The sequence below is a fragment of the Podarcis gaigeae genome, assembly GCF_964106915.1.
Source record: "Podarcis gaigeae genome assembly, chromosome: 8".
NCBI lineage: Eukaryota > Metazoa > Chordata > Lepidosauria > Squamata > Lacertidae > Podarcis > Podarcis gaigeae.
In genome coordinates this window covers 26,810,036-26,825,716 of record NC_139684.1, presented here as the reverse complement: position 1 = coordinate 26,825,716, position 15,681 = coordinate 26,810,036, and the positions used below count along the sequence as shown (strand labels likewise).

General features: G+C 48.5%; 1 protein-coding gene across 9 annotated transcripts in view; it reads right to left on the bottom strand.

Moving 5' to 3' along the window:
- Positions 1 to 15,681, bottom strand: part of PLEKHG5 (pleckstrin homology and RhoGEF domain containing G5) — a gene marked incomplete at its 3' end in the record, with an annotated part of 98,400 nt that overhangs the window by 9,936 nt on the left and 72,783 nt on the right. For all 9 annotated transcript variants that reach the window (XM_083752473.1, XM_083752472.1, XM_083752471.1 and 6 more), the window contains 10 exons: positions 11,848 to 12,033; positions 8,809 to 8,985; positions 7,536 to 7,631; positions 6,259 to 6,309; positions 3,978 to 4,127; positions 3,286 to 3,396; positions 2,320 to 2,469; positions 1,702 to 1,839; positions 1,446 to 1,565; positions 245 to 377 (listed from right to left, as the gene is read on the bottom strand). In XM_083752473.1, the coding sequence (XP_083608599.1) occupies positions 245 to 377; positions 1,446 to 1,565; positions 1,702 to 1,839; positions 2,320 to 2,469; positions 3,286 to 3,396; positions 3,978 to 4,127; positions 6,259 to 6,309; positions 7,536 to 7,631; positions 8,809 to 8,985; positions 11,848 to 12,033 (1,312 nt within the window). The remainder of the gene's footprint in view (positions 1 to 244; positions 378 to 1,445; positions 1,566 to 1,701; positions 1,840 to 2,319; positions 2,470 to 3,285; positions 3,397 to 3,977; positions 4,128 to 6,258; positions 6,310 to 7,535; positions 7,632 to 8,808; positions 8,986 to 11,847; positions 12,034 to 15,681) is intronic.

Genomic DNA, 15,681 nt, shown 5'->3' with positions numbered 1-15,681 from the left:
AGTCGGTCACGACTGGACCTAATGTTCAGGGGTCCTTTTACCTTTACCTATGTGCCTTTATGTGAGTATAACACAGTATACAAATAACAACAACAGGTGGATGAGTGCTTTGTTTACAAAAAGCAGCTGCAGGGGGAATCAGGATTGAGGCTGTGGCTGTGGCACAGCTTGAGGGGTCAATCCTACAGTGCAGACATATAGCAGTTGTCTGTGAAAAATGACCCAACTCACAAACACCCCTCACCAGGATCCTTGAGCGCACGGCACACCAGCTTGTCAACCAGCAATGGCTGGCGGATGACCTTTGTGCGTTCGGCCTTCTTCACTGGTTTGGTGATGAGGAAGAGATCCGTGAAGAGAAAGCAGTAAACATCCATCTGGAGAAGAAAAATATGCCAAACGATCAGAGCATCCTGCGTGGAGCTTGATGCAGGTGCGGGGGAGAGAGAAGGGGGCAGGAATGAGGACCCTTTCTAGAGAGGACAAGGGATGATGTGCACCACATTAGTCTGCAAGTGAAACGTAACCCACCCCCCCAAAAAAATCCTCTCCACTCTCTCTGCACATGGAAAGCTAGCATGTCAGGGAAAAGACATTTTTGCCTAGCTTTCTGCATGCAAAGGCAGTGTCTCAGCCTCTGGCTTTGGGGGTAGAAATTCTGGGCTGAATCACATGAGATCCCTGAGTCTGAGTTGCAATAGTAACAACAACAAGAAGTGAAGGAATGGGTTTCCCAAACCCAAAACTGACTATGCAGGCAGTTTGAAACGGGCACCAAAATCCCTATTTTTCCTTAGCTAAAATCCATTAACTTGAGCTCTGAGTCAATGTATAAACAAAAACCCGGCTGTATAAACAAGTGCTCAGAGCCCTCTCCTTTATCAGTTCATGACGGCAAGGATGACCTTGGCTGTTCCAGTGGAGTAGGGATGACATGTCTAGGTCTTATCTTACATCCTAATGCACAGACCTAGTCCGGGAACAGCACCAGAGTGTGTTCTTGGAGTTGGTGACCTCTTGCTCCAAGATAAGAGTAGGAACAGGAATACCCTTTTATGGTCAGAAGTACAGGAAGGAATACCCTTTTATGGACAGAAGTACAGGAAGGAATACCCTTTTATGGTTAAGAATACCAGAGCATGAACATATGTGATGTCAACCTGCATGTATAGGCTGACGTGGTTGGACTGCTGGGAAAGGAGGGAGAGGGTGCCTGGAGGATATATATACTGCCTGAAATTTCTCATTTCTTTGGACTTGCTGTGGACTGACCACGCAGGTGCCTTTCTGCTGTTCTGGAGAGCAGAAATAAAGAACTCTTTCTCTGAACCAACCCTCAGTGTCATTTGACTTCCTTCCTCCTGTCCAGGAGCAATGCAGACCCAATTGCTAAACTCCAATAAGGCTACAGAAGAAGAACATTTACTCTGCCCATCAAGGCTTACCTTACTGTCTTTGCCTTCTTTCATTTTAAGGCTTCCCTCCAGCAAAAGCTGCCGGGTCTCCTCGGCGGAGGTCCCTGGGATGGGGGCTGTCAGGTCCAGGCGCAAGAACTCCTTCAGGATCTGAGGAAAGGAGGTTAAAGCCAAAAGAGTTCAGGCGCCTGAGACACTCTCTCCAGCCACCCAGCCCAGGCTGCCATCTCGGGCACCCTTTGCCCACCCTTCTCCCCCACGTTGCGGCCACAGCCTCGCCACCCACCTTGTCCACTTCATCCGTGCTTCCCTCCACCACCTCGTAGGCATCGATGCGGCTCAAGATGCTGGCCAGGCGCTGCTGCTCCTGCCTCTGGCGCATGCGCGAGTTGATGTGGTTGATGAAGCGCTCCACCGAGTTGATCTGGGAGGAGGGAAGCCCGCCAGAGGTTATACCCAGGGGGAGGCAGCAATAAGGCGAGGGCGGCACTTGGCTTCCCCAAACTGGGTGCCTTCCAGCTGTGCTGATCTACAACTCCCAGCAGCCAGCGGTTCAGCGCTGATGGAGGGTCTGGGTGTCCAGCAACAGGCCAGATGTCTCCAGGAAGCCCCAGAACCAGGGTGTGAATGCAACAGCCCTCTCCTGCTGCAGTCCTCCCCTGGAATCAAATCCTTAGAGGTAGACTGCTCTTGGTGATGGAGGTTCCATTGTGGCTAGACTTTGTCAGCGTTAGGTAGGTTAGCCTTCAAATGCAAACTGAACTGTGTTTCTCCCCCATCTCAACAGAGTCCCAGCCCTTCCTGAGATGGATTTGGGTGCAAATGTTTGCTAAATTCCTTGCAGCTCCCAACACACCATCACCTACGCTAGCAGGTGTACCAAGGCATACTGGCAACACTTTACCATGGTGATGATGGCCTCTCGGGTGTGGGGGTCTTCCGTCTTCTTAAGCACCGATTTCAGCAGCAGAGGGTATTTGGTGAGGCGCTGGTGAGGCTTCACTAGCATGTCACTCAGCTTGAGTCGGTTGCACTGTTTGTGCTTCTCGGCCCACTGCAAGTGGAAGAAGGGAAGCATCAGTTCCTGGATCCAAGAAACAGGCCACTAGCCTGTCTGTCACTACTAGCCAGGGGCTTAGCTCCCATCAGGAACACAAGCCAGCCCTGGAAAGGTGCCCATGCTGCAAGCCACAACCAGCCCAGGAATGGACAGCTTCCAAAAGGAGCCCTAGGTGAAAGACAGACTCTCATTCTAAAGAATGGCCAATTCTTGGTGTTTTCAATAGTTCTGTCTCGACCTCCAGACAAAACTCTGTAAATACAGTAACAGTGCGCTCTCCAGACTGTCTGCCTGGTTCGGACCAATCGAGGAAAAGGAAAAGCACCTATTGGCTAGTACCTCTGCCATCACCAACCCACCGCTTCCCCAGAACCTCTGGAGCCATTTTGAAACTGCTTTTAAGATTGTTCCCCTCTTTTAGCTGAGCAATAATCAGAGAGGATTAATTATGGAATTGTATCATTGGCAGGGACCACCAGGGTCATTTTGTCCAACTCCCCGCAGTGCAGGAAGATACAGCTGGCCCATACGGGGATCAAACCCACAACCTTGGTGCTATCAGCACCATGCTCCAACCAACTGAGCTAACCACATAGCACTCCTAAAGTGTGGGGCTTAAACAGCCCTGCATGACTAGGAGAGGTGAGCATTGGGCATTGGCACCTCTGCCTAGCCAGCATTTGACTTGCTGGTGCTGGATACCTGCAGCTTTTCTGAATGTAGGACTCAACTTTGAGGACAGAGGCAGGTGTGGGATTCGTAGGATGGTCACAAAGAGAGAGGTGGGTGGGTTGGAAACAGGCTCCTTACCGTGACATAGATGCGAAAGAGTTCGTTGTCCCGCAACAAGTTCCTCATGTACTCCATGCAGCCTTCCTCCTCCATGCAGTAGCGGATGTAAGGCTTGAAGTGGGAGCCAAACTGCAAGAGAAAAGCATCAGACTAAAGACACAGGTGCAGGGAGGCAGGAGCAGCGGAGGAGAGCAAGGGCCACCTGAGCAACCCAACTGGCCCTGCGCAGTTGTCCCAAACCGCAGATTCTGGGAGATAGACTCCCTTTTCCCTTCTGCTCTCCAGCACCACCCTTGTTGATGGCCAGAGATGGTACTGCAGCTACCAGCTCAGCAGAGACCACCTTTTACGAGGAGTCTGGGTTGCATTTGGTCCTGGAAAAGCTGCTCGCTCTGGTTTGGGTCCAACTATTGGATCAAGCTGACACCAGATTTCCTGGCCCTCTTTCTCGGCCTCTCAGTGCCCCCTGCTGGGCAACTTGCCTCACTTGTGGCACCTTCAACAGCCAGATTTCAACCTTCATTACAACATGTCAGTATAATAAAACAGAACATGCTTCAAAGCTGGGGTAGAAGACCTTTCACGCTCCTCTGCTGCTGCAGTTCTGGGACACTGGAATGGTCTCCAGCTGTTGCTCATTTTCAGGAACAAAGCACGATCCTCTCTTGGCTGCACCCACATGTAGGCACACTCACTGCATGCACACCTACCATCTTGAAGCCCTTGAAGAAGTCTGTGGGGTCCAGCAGAGCCCGGCTGGTCCTGGCCTTGTCCAAAACGGGGGCCATGACACTTCTCCAGAGAGCACGGTGCAGCTGGATGATTTCCTGGATGTTGCTGAAAAGACGCTCAGCTTCCACCTGCAGATTAGAGAAAAGCAGACTCTGTGACCCTTCTTACATTCTTGAGCAGTGCCAGATTTACCTATAAGCTAAACAAGCTATAGCTTAGGGCCCCACTCTCTTGGGGGCCCCAAAAAATCTAAAGGAAAAAAACCTGGATGTACATTTCCAAAATAAAAGATAAAAACAAATAAAATAAAACCTACACACAGCAACAGTGTTTTGTGTTGCATAGGCTCCTATGATGTAAGTAATGGGCCCCGCCTGCTAGTCTGCTCCCTAAAATATCACTGGTTTGCTCATTTCTATATATAGGGTGCCTACATTCTGCATGTGCAAATGGCTTTAGATACCTATTAGGTCCATAAATTACCATATAGCATATATTCCACACAAAAAACAGTGACAATTTGTTGCTGACAAAGGACAGCTGGGCATATAAAGGGCCCCATTCCCTTCAGCAGCTTAGGGTCTCATCAGACCTAAATCCAGCCCTGCACTCGAGTCACCTTCCAAGAAGAGCCCCCCCCCCCCGGGTCAGACTATTGCTTGCTACTGTCATTCAGTGCACACTGCTCTCTCTGAACAGAGGTGCCACACAGGCACCATGGCAGGAGCCATCGAGAGACGCACACATGCACCCAGCACCCAGGCTGCACCATGAATTTGGTCGATCCCCTTTCAAAGCCACCCACTCCAGCAGCTTCCAACACGTGGTGTCCCACAAAGAAACTGCAAAGGGCATGAAAGTCTACAGTGCCTCTCATCTGTCCCGAATCTCCTTCCATTCCACTTCACCAGATTATTTCAGCTTTCAGACGGTAAGAGCTGTTCGGCAGTGCAATGGTCTCCCTCGGGAGGACTCTCCTTCCTTGGAGGTTTTTAAGCAGAGGTTGGATGGCCATCTGTCATGGATGCTTTAGGTGAGATTCCTGCATTGTGGGGGGTTGGACTAGATGACCCCTGGGGTACCCCTCCAACTCAACAATTCTAGGATTCTGTTATTCCACAACACAAGAGGTGGCTGTGTGGTGTGGCGGTTAGAGCAGGACCCAGGAGAGACCAGGGTTCAAATTCCCCCACCTTGCTCAGTCCCAAACCGCACTGGGTAACCTGAGGCCTGTCACTGACTATCAGCCTAACCTACCTCACAGGGTTGTTGTGGGGAATAATAAGGAAGGGGGTAGAACCATGTATGCCAATTAGAGCAGGTATAGGCAAACTTGGCCCTCCAGATGTTTTGGGACTACAGCTCCCATGATCCCTAGCTAACAAGGTCAGGGATGATGGGAATTGTAGTCCCAAAACATCTGGAGGGCCAAGTTTGCCTATGCCTGCCTTAGAGGAAAGAAGGCCTGATAGAAATGCAATCAATCAAAGTCAGAAGCAGCGCAGAGCAGCGCACGGAAACACCATTTACCTTCCCGCCGGAGCGGTACCTATTTATCTACTTGCACTTTGACGTGCTTTCAAACTGCTAAGTTGGCAGGAGCAGGGACCCAACAAAGGGAGCTCCCCCCATCGCGGGGATTCGAACCGCCAACCTTCTGATCGGCAAGTCCTAGGCTCTATGGTTTAACCCACAGCGCCACCCGCGTCCCGTGACTTCCAGGATAGGGGAATCCTAAAGGCACCGAAAGGATGGAGCCGTCTTCCTTTCCCCAGCTCTGCTCTGCAGCCCGATGCAACTACATTTATCCAGCATTCCTTCTCGTTCATAGAGGTTGAGTGGGTTTTTGTTGGGAAAACCTGATCAACGCACCTCTGGGACCCAAGAGAAGCATTTGCATGATGCAAGAGTTGCCTTGGGTATTATCTCTTTCATCACTTTAAATAGCTTCTGTGTGCCACAAGCCTGCCAGAGCGTCGTGTGGTTAAGGTATTTCTCCAAACAGTGAAAGATCGCAAGACGGTTTCTTGTCAGAAATGGGGGTGGGAGGGGGAGAGAAACTGGGCCACTTCCTCAGAGCAGATAAGAGACCAGTGGGGCAGAGGGGAGGGTGCTTCAGAGAGGGCGTTTCGCTACAAAGCCACCAGGAGCAGGAGGCAGACCATTGCTGGCACAGGAAAGGGAGGTTTGGCCCTGGAGGGTGACATCTGACATTTCTGGGGCAACAGCCATGTTCAAAGGGAGAGGATACTAGCTTACCTCACAAAGCAGCCCCGATTCCTGCAAGTTCAACAGGCAACACAGGAACAGCTGAGGAGGAAAGAGAAAAAGAGAGAAATGAGCTATTGCAATGGGGCTCGGTTGTGGGGGTCGCCGTTTGGTTAGAGAGCCAGGAAACAAAGGTGATGTTGGTTGTGATCCAGGGCTTTGGACGTGACACTGCTTTAAGCGAAGGGAAAGGGATGCTTCCTGGGCAGGGATAGAATGACCACTGTATTTCATGCACTGGCAACCTCAAGGCTGGATTACTGCACTGCACTCTCTGTGGGGCTGCTCTTGGTCTTGGTTTAAAAGCTCCAGCTGGTGCAGAATGCAGTGGCCAGATTGCTGATGGGGGCATCTGGCTGAGAACATGTGACGCCTTTGTTAAAGCACCAGCCCTGCCTGCCCATCTACTATGCAGCCTGGTTCAAGGTCCTTGTATTAATTGACAAAACCCTGAACAGCTTCAGCCCCCAGGGTACCCCAGGGACCGCCTGAACCCTTATATCTCAGCTGGGCCACCAAGATCCTCTGCAGGAGCATCGTTGGTCATTCCCCGAGCAGGTGCGGCTCATTTGACAATAACAAGGAACAGAGTCTTCAGTGTCATTAACCCTGTTCTGTGGAACTCCCTGCCACTAGAGTTTCATCAGGCACCTTGTTTTTCAACTTTTAAACACCTGCGGAAAACTTTTCTATTCCATCAGGCATCTATGCAGGCAATTGAGAGCACATTGTTCCATAAAAGGTACTACATTTCTGGTTTAAACTTTCTATATATATATAGTTTGCATTGTATGGTTTTATGCAGGGGTTACGTTCTGAGACACTGCACGCATGGTGTATAATTGAAACTCACTGAAAAAGCCTGCAAACACCCCAATCTGCCCCATCCCCACCCCCCCACCTCATTCTGCCCTTTTAGTGACGTCTCAGTGGCATCTTTATGATGTTTCCAGGTCACGTCTGGGTTTGGCACGATGTGGTTGTACACAGCCGCACACATATTGAACATACTTAGACAGGGGGCTACCTGTATTTTTTTATAAACCACACTTGTGTGTGTTTGTGTGTGTGTGTGTGTGTGTGTGTGTGTGTATGAAGAGCAGTATTTAAATATTTTTTATGAATGAATGAATGAATATGCTTCAAGACTTCTGTGTCCTCAAACCCAGCCAGATGGGCGGGGTATAAATAATGAATAAAATTATTATTATTATTATTATTATTATTATTATTATTATTAAACACATTCCTTCATCTAAGACACTTACATCTGTGATGACCTTCAGCTTCCTGATGTAGGAGGCTTCTGTGTGCAGTAGTTCCCAGATAGCTTCCTGCTGGTGGCATTGCCGGCGTGTCAAAACCTAGGAGAGTCAGAGGCAGGGTTAGGGGCTACTTCTTTTTACCATTACTTTCCTAAGAATATGACAAGCGCTCTTCTGAATCCATTCCACCCCAAGGGGTGGGGAAGTAGATCCAGCCAGCCACATCCTGGGTTTCCCCACCCCCAGAGGACAGCTCTGACGAGTGGGTGGGGCCCCAGCCACCTGTCAATCACCTGACACTAAAGGAAAACCATGGCCAAGTGAGGCTTGAAGGGACCGTCCATCAGCCAACAGCCCTGCTTCCTCCAAAGAGTCAGTAGCGCAGCGAATTGGCAGGCTCGAAGCTTCTTTGAAGCCCACAAGCAGGGCTCCCAGTACATTTCCAAGCACAAGTGTTGGCACTGACCTTTAAAGCCCTAAACGGCCTCGGCCCTGTATACCTGAAGGAGCGTCTCCACCCCCATCGTTCAGCCCAGACAATGAGGTCCAGCACCAAGAACCTTCTGGCAGTTCCCTCACTGTGAGAAGCGAAGTCACAGGGAAGCAGGCAGAGAGCCTTCTCGGTAGTGGCACCCTCCCTGTGGAACGCCCTCCCTTCATATGTCAAGGAGATAAAGCACTACACAACTTCTCGAAGACATCTGAAGGCAGCCCTGTAGCAGGAGGTTTTCAATGCTTGACGTTTTTATTATGTTTTTAGATATGCCGCCCAGAGTGGTGGGGTATGAATAATAAAATTATTATTATTATTGAAAGCAAACCCTGCCCTGTTGGTTGACCCCAGCAGACTGGTATACTGTTCCTAAAAGTGGAGGTTCCACTGGCAGACCTTACCCTGAATCTGTCCAATCCCTCTGAATAAATCAAAGCCATCTAAGCTAGCATCAGCCTGCCCCTCATCCAGGGATGCAGATTTCCACAAAGTTAATTGTGCGGGGGGAGAAAGGACTTCCCTTTCGTCTGTCTTAAATCAGCTGGCAGATACCTTCACTGGGGTAAGGGGTTCAGGTTAAAGCTTTATTGGAGAACTGAGCCCAGCTAGGTCAAGATCACAGCAGCCAGCCTTCTCCGTAAAAATGTAAGAAGAGTCGTCTGTTGGATCAGGTCAATGGCTCATCTAGCCCAGCGGGGAAACCCACAAGCTTGACCCGAGCACAAGAGCAGCTCTCTTCCAAAGTGCCAGCTGGACGGCAGAGGGGCCCTGCTCCCACCTCACCTCTGTGCCCTCAATGATCTCCTGCCAGCTGTCCTCCAGGCACAGGGCGGCATCGTCATCCTCTTCCTCCTCTTCCCAGGAATCCTGATCGAAGCGGAGCTGCTGGGGGAACTTGGGGAGGCCGAAGTGGCTGTAGGAGTGGAGTCTGCTTTCCAGCTGCTCCATCTTGTCCATCTCCTGGAGGAGCACAGAAAGGAGGGCTGAAAAAGGAAGCCTGGGGGTGCTGCTGTGCGGTGCCCTGGTTGGAGTGCTGGACTAGGACCTGGGAGAGACCAAGGTTCGAATCCCCGCTGAGTCATGAAGTTCACTTGAGGCCAGTCACTGCCTTTCAACCTGGCCTTCCTCACAGGGGTGTTGTGTGTGACCATGTGGAGAGGGGGAAAGGAGGCCTGTGAGATGAGGGTTCGAATCCTGTTTCTCATAACGGCCTGCTGAATGAATGAAGGGAACATCCTCTCCTAGCTTCCTGTCCTTTGGCAGCTGGTTCCCTGAGATAGTTATCATGGATGGACAAGGACCTAAAAGAAGCCTTCTTTTAGATCAAAATAGTATAGAATTCTACCCGCCCCAGCCTCCCCGAAAAAAACCAGGCTACTACTGGTCCATGTTCTCCATATGAACTGGCCCACGCCTTGCAAACGTCACCTGAGGCCCTTCTCCGTGTGCCGCTTCATAGGAGGTCTGGAGAGTGGCAACACAAGAACAGGCCCTTTCAGTGGTGGCTCCCTGCATGTGGAATGCTCTCCCCAAGGAGACTCACCAGGTGCCTATTTAATGTTTAGTATATTTGTCTCTCATCTGTGTTACATAGTAACTCTACAAGCAGGCCTTTGGCTGATTAAGCAATCTATGGTCTTTTAAATATGTTTGTGGGCAGGGGTTGTTGGTTTTTGTTATACTCATGTGTATTTTGTGCTTTCTTTTTGTGTTTTTATGCTGCAAACCGCTCTGTGATCTTCAGATGAATTGTATATAAATTTAATTTATAATAATAATAAAGAATAATAAAATATCATTAGGCACCAGGCAAACCATCTGTTCTTCTTCAGGCGTTTGGCTATTAATTAATCTTGAGTGCTTGGGATGTTTCAATCCTGCCTATTAAAAACAGGATTGCCTTCTAGAGTTTTCTCTCCTACTGGTTTTAAACCTATGGGTTTATTATGGCGTCATTTTGAGTTCCTTTTGTAAAATAACTGAATAAATTTAAATAATCGTTAATAATAATAATAATAATAATAATAATAATAATAATAATAATAATAATCTAGCTTAGTATTGTCTACAATGACTCGCTGTGGTTCTCCAAGAAAGGCAATAGTCTTTCCCAGAACTGTCTGGCGATGCCAGGATAGAATCTTGAAGACTTTTTCATCTAATGCTGAGTTATTCTGTCTTCTGACACTGATTTCCCAAAACAGGGCATGAAGGAACCAGCCTGCTCCCACCAATGCTTCCCAGAAAAGAGTATTTAGTGGCACATGACCCTCTGATATCACGGATAACAGGCCTCCCTCCAACTGCCAGCTGCCATAACTGAGGCCACCGGAAGGCAAGGAAGCTGCAGCTCTTTCCTTATGCTTAGACCCAGTTCCATGACCTACTGAACTTGGTAACTAGTGCCTGAAGATTCATCCACAATTATCTTTGCTCCACATTTCTAGGCGCTGGTCCGGGCTTTCTGGGACTGTGCCCGACAGCTTTTTATTTTTGCCTTGCCGCTTTCCCCTCAAAAAACCGCTCTTCCCTGCTGAATCAGAGCAAACAGCAATCTGAGGGGAACAAAAATGGCTGTTTTCTCCAATTCAGCGCAAAAGAGTGGGTTTTCATGGGTGGGGAAAACGTGCTCAGCCACGGAGCAGGAAAGCATGGACATGCACCTAGAAAGTGAAAGGTTAAGTATGGATGGGTCTTGAGTTTATTTCTTTCCTCCTCCCTCCCAAGCCCTTTTCCTTTTGTGCCGTGTCTTTCAGAGAGCAACCTTCACTGGCCATCCTAACGAACCGCTGAGGGGGCAAAAACTGCCCTCCTTAGTTGATCTGCATGGATCAGCCAATGAAAAGGGGGGTTGTGTGCTTGCGAGAGTGTCACTGTCTGCTTTTGTGTGTGCGAACATCCTATAAATGTGTGCATGCAAGACTTGAGGAGGCCACACCCACCCCAACATGCTCCCCCCTCACACACCAGAGGGATGGTCAAGGGTGAACTGGCCCCAAAGAAATGAGCCACAACTGCCTGTGCTCAGACATTCTGCCTCCCCTAGTGGAAAACCAGACAGGAACCTAGGAAGCTGCCTTCTGCTGAGTCAGGACATTTGTCCATCTAGCTCAGTATTGTTGACACTGGCTGGCAGTAGCTCTCCAGGGTCTCAGGCCTACCTGGAGATGCCAGATGCAAAGCAGATTCCTCTACCCCATGGGTAGGCAAACTAAGGCCCGGGTGTCGGATCCGGCCCAATCGCCTTCTAAATCCGGCCCACAGACGGTCCGTGAATCAGCATGTTTTTACATGTGCCCTTTTATTTAAAATGCATCTCTGGGTTATTTGTGGGGTCTGCCTGGTGTTTTTACATGAGTAGAAGGTGTGCTTTTATTTAAAATGCATCTCTGGGTTATTTGTGGGGCACAGGAATTCGTTCATTTCCCCCCAAAAAATATAGTCCGGCCTTCCACGAGGTCTGAAGGACAGTGGACCGGCCCCCTGCTGAAAAAGTTTGCTGACCGCTGCCCTACCCACTGAGCTCTGGTCCTCTCCCCAAAGCCCACAAGCAAGAGTAAGACAACAAGAACCACCCGCTGCTGCTGCTGCAAACTGCCTCTGGAGATGGAAGCTCCATCTACCCATCATGAATGGCCTCCTCTAGGAATGCGTCTCCACCTTGGTCTCTGGCTACCCTTCCTCGTGATCTGACGCCACTTGATTTTGCAAGGAGCAGAGACTCCCTACCTCTCCAGAACACCCTTCCCAGCTGCAAACACCTGCAAAAGAAAAGGGCCTGCAGGAACCCAGGGGTGACAGTGGTGGGCACTGGCAACGTACCCGCGTGAAGGGACTGGCGCTGTTGCCGGAACCAAAGAACCCGCTGAAGCGGCTGGCAGCCCGGTTCTTCCACGTGTCGATGCCATTGCTGGGCAAGGAGGCGCTGGAGGGCTGCAGGGGGTCGTGGCTCGGGATGCTGGCGTCCCCCAAAAACTCGTTCATGTTCTTCCTTTGTCTTCCAGGGGCCTGCGCAGGGCAAACAGGGAGAGGAGAGAGAAGTGAGAGGGCTGGAGAACATAAGATTAGAATGCGGGAACAGGCCAAAGGGAGCCCAGAGTCTTGTTCTCACACTGGCCAACCGCAAGGGAAAGAAGGAAGCAGGACCTGAGAAATTCTCGCCTCCTTCGGTTTCCCGCAACTGGTATTCAGAAGCAAGGTGGACAAAAATCAATGATTAAAAACACACACACACACACACACAAAACCAGATTTTTAAATTTTTTAATCAGATTTATTTTATTATTTAAATTGGATTTATAAAATATAATGCTTTTGGAGGAAAAATCTTTCTAAAGATAGCTTTCTATTTAAGTGACATTATAGTCCAAAGGCTATTCATCAGGAAATAAGGATTTGTTTTAAGTTTTTCATGTGGGCTAAAACTCCGCCTAAGGTTTTGTTTTGTTTTTTAATTGTTTAACCACATCAGTTAACAAACATAGATACATATGCTATAATGTTTTAGTTAAATAAATTGTTTAAATTGTTATTAAGGAAGTGATTATTTTTCTCCTTCCAATGAAGTACAGCAGAAAATTTCATAATTATCTGTCAATGTATTTCTAATAGCATAACCAAATCAATGATTTTTGATAGAACTGTAAAAACTACTCTGAAAATTTATTATTCCAAAAATGAAACCTTTATCTGGTTGTAAATATTAAGATTATACCAACAAGAATGAGCCTTTCTGTTAAAAAAAAAATTTAAATCAAGTCTTACTGACTAGTGATTTAAATCGTGATATAAATTGATTTGATTTAAATCAAATCCACCCTGTTCAGAAGCATGGCTGCCTCCGAAAGGAAAACCTCTGGGTTGTCAGGAGAGGCAGAGAGCACCCTGGGGACGATGGAACCTGTCCCCAGAACCCACAGGGGCACGGCAGCCGCCCATACCTTGAGGAGAAAAGAGAGCTGGAGAAGAGTGCAGAGAAACATCTTGCCCGGTTCTTGGTGCGCAAGCTAATGGCCAGCTGCCTTTTCATGACCCGGGCAAAAGAGCACAAATCCCAAAGCCTCTTGGCTAATCTCCATGCTATTCTAAGCCTGATAAGGACCTGCGCAATCACCCAGCATGCCCTCTACCCAGCCACAGGTGCTCTGAAGCGCCCCCAGGCCAGGATCTGGAGCAGGTGAGATCATCTCCAGATTCATTTAACATCTCCTTTTAAAGGTGTTTGAGATTTCCCTCTACAATTCTATGATTCTATTTCTTCTTTTTTTAGATGTAGTGGAGGCAGCAGGTTGGCTACTAGGATGGTAATCCGAGTTGGTCTTTCGGCCCATAGAGATCTTTCTTTGGCCCATAGAGATTCTGGCGTTCATATCTAAGCTGGCAAAAGAGTGGCAAAAGCTGTCGGGAAGACAGAAGGCTGAATTCCCTGAGCTGAAACAAATACACCAGTCATGGCTGCCGCATCTAAAGAACCATCCAAAATGTTTATATATATATATATATATATATATATATATATATATATGGACATCCTAAGGAAAAGTGGGACATTCTAGGATCAAATCAAAAACTGGGACAGCTTCTGTAAATCCAGGACTGTCCCTGGAAAATAGGGGCACTCGGAGGGTCTGTCCTGTTCAAAAGCCTGCTGTGAAATTTGCTACTATTTGGAATTCTTACTGACGTTTCAAGTTTCAGATGAGAATATCATAAGACCTGAAGGACAAGATCCTGGTAATTATAAATCACAAAATTGTACAGTTGGAATGGTTTTCCAGCCCAACACAGGGATCACAGCTACAGAATCCCTAACAGATGACCATCCAACCTCTGCTTAAAACCTCAATAAAACCAAATCTTAAACAAAACATTACTACTGCCCAACAAGAATAGTATTATCTTTTCCAGGGATTGTGAAGCGAATGACCGAAATTTGCATTTTGTGCGAATACGCAAGTAGTTCCCCCCCCCCCAAAAAAATGTCCTAAGGTCCAGACTCTGGCTCTCCCCTGGGCAGAAGGTGAATAGGACTTTAACCCACAAATCCTGCAAGGGCCAAACCATCTGCAGGAGTGCCAGGCTGCCACCCCAAAACCTTTCCCCTTGCCACCAGAGCAGAAAAGGATCCTTGTGTCTGTCAGACTCACCTTATAGCCAAAGCCTCTTGCTCTCTGCCCTGGGAAGAATCCCAAGGAACGAAAGCACAAAGGCAGACAAGGAAGGGCCAAGAGACTGGCTCTCCAGCTGGCTGGTGAGCAGGGAGGCGAGGAGAAGGCTGCTTGCCTTGAATCAACACTCTGTTCGCCGCCTGCCTTCGCATTAATTGCATCGCTGAGAGCGGCTTGCCGGGCACCCTGGAGATGGGACATTCCTGGGCTCCCTTGGCGCCTCTCCCTACTCTCTCTCCCCCCCCTCCAGAGATCGGCCAGTTCTGAACGTTTCTCCTCTTCTCCATCACACACAGACCTCTTGGCTTGGAGGATATCTCTGGTGAAGAGGCTAGTTCCCGCAGGATTTTTGAGATGGTGCAAATGTTCCCTCCAGGTGGAACCAGGCAGACATTTTCTTTATAGGAGAGCCAGAAGTGGATTTCCAAGCTGCAAACGATCCCACTTTCTCTCCCCCCTCCAATCACTTCACTCCAAGGCAATTTTTTTTCATTTGCTTTTTATGCATTTTAGGGCCCCCTTCGCAAGGAGAATCTGTTGCAAATCTGGGTCCAAAATAACTGCCGAAGCAGCAGCAGCAAAACGATATTCGTTGCCTGCTAAAAGCATCCATTTCATAATTCACCACACCAGCACAAATCATGCAATTAACCAGCAGATCATATCAGAAGGAATTCTCTACCCTGTTTCTACAGCTCATGATTAGCTACTGAAAAATTCAGGATTAAGTTTCCCATTTTTAAAGATCTAGGGAGGGGGCCTTCCTGATATTTTATGGGACCGAATTACACAGAAAGGGGGTCACCACTGTGAAGGCCCTGTTTCCTGTGCCCTTCAACCTAACTGCCTTTTCAGATGGGTAGCTAAGCATCATCTGTGGAAAAGATCGGAAGTTGCAGTGAGATGGATTGCTCTTCTATTTAAATCACAGTAACCATTTCTAAATTTGCATCTATACATACCTATGCATTTACATCTACCCTATAAGAAGCATTTTTCAGAATGGCAGTTTGCATTCTGAATAATGCATAGGAATCATTGCAGAAGGAAGAGAATAATAAAACGCAAAGCAGCAGCAACTGCACATTTATTTAAAATCCCATTAAAACTGCTTAGTTTAATTAATTCTACAAGACTGATGAACTTGATCCAGTGAGTCCCGCTTTTCAAAGTCTGATAGTCACTTACACCTCCAGTGGGTGCCCCCCCGCTGCCCCCTTGCATTTTGGTGCCCCCTAGGTGCCCCCCAGAAGGGACGCGGGTGGCGCTGTGGTCTAAACCACAGAGCCTAGGGCTTGCTGATAAGATGTTTGGTGGTTCGAATCCCCGCAACAGGGTGGGCTCCCGTTGCTTGGTCCCTGCTCCTGCCAACCTAGCAGTTCAAAAGCACGTCAAAGTGCAAGTAGATAAATAGGTACCACTCCAGCAGGAAGGTAAACGGCGTTTCCGTTCGCTGCTCTGGTTCGCCAGAAGCGGCTTAGTCATGCTG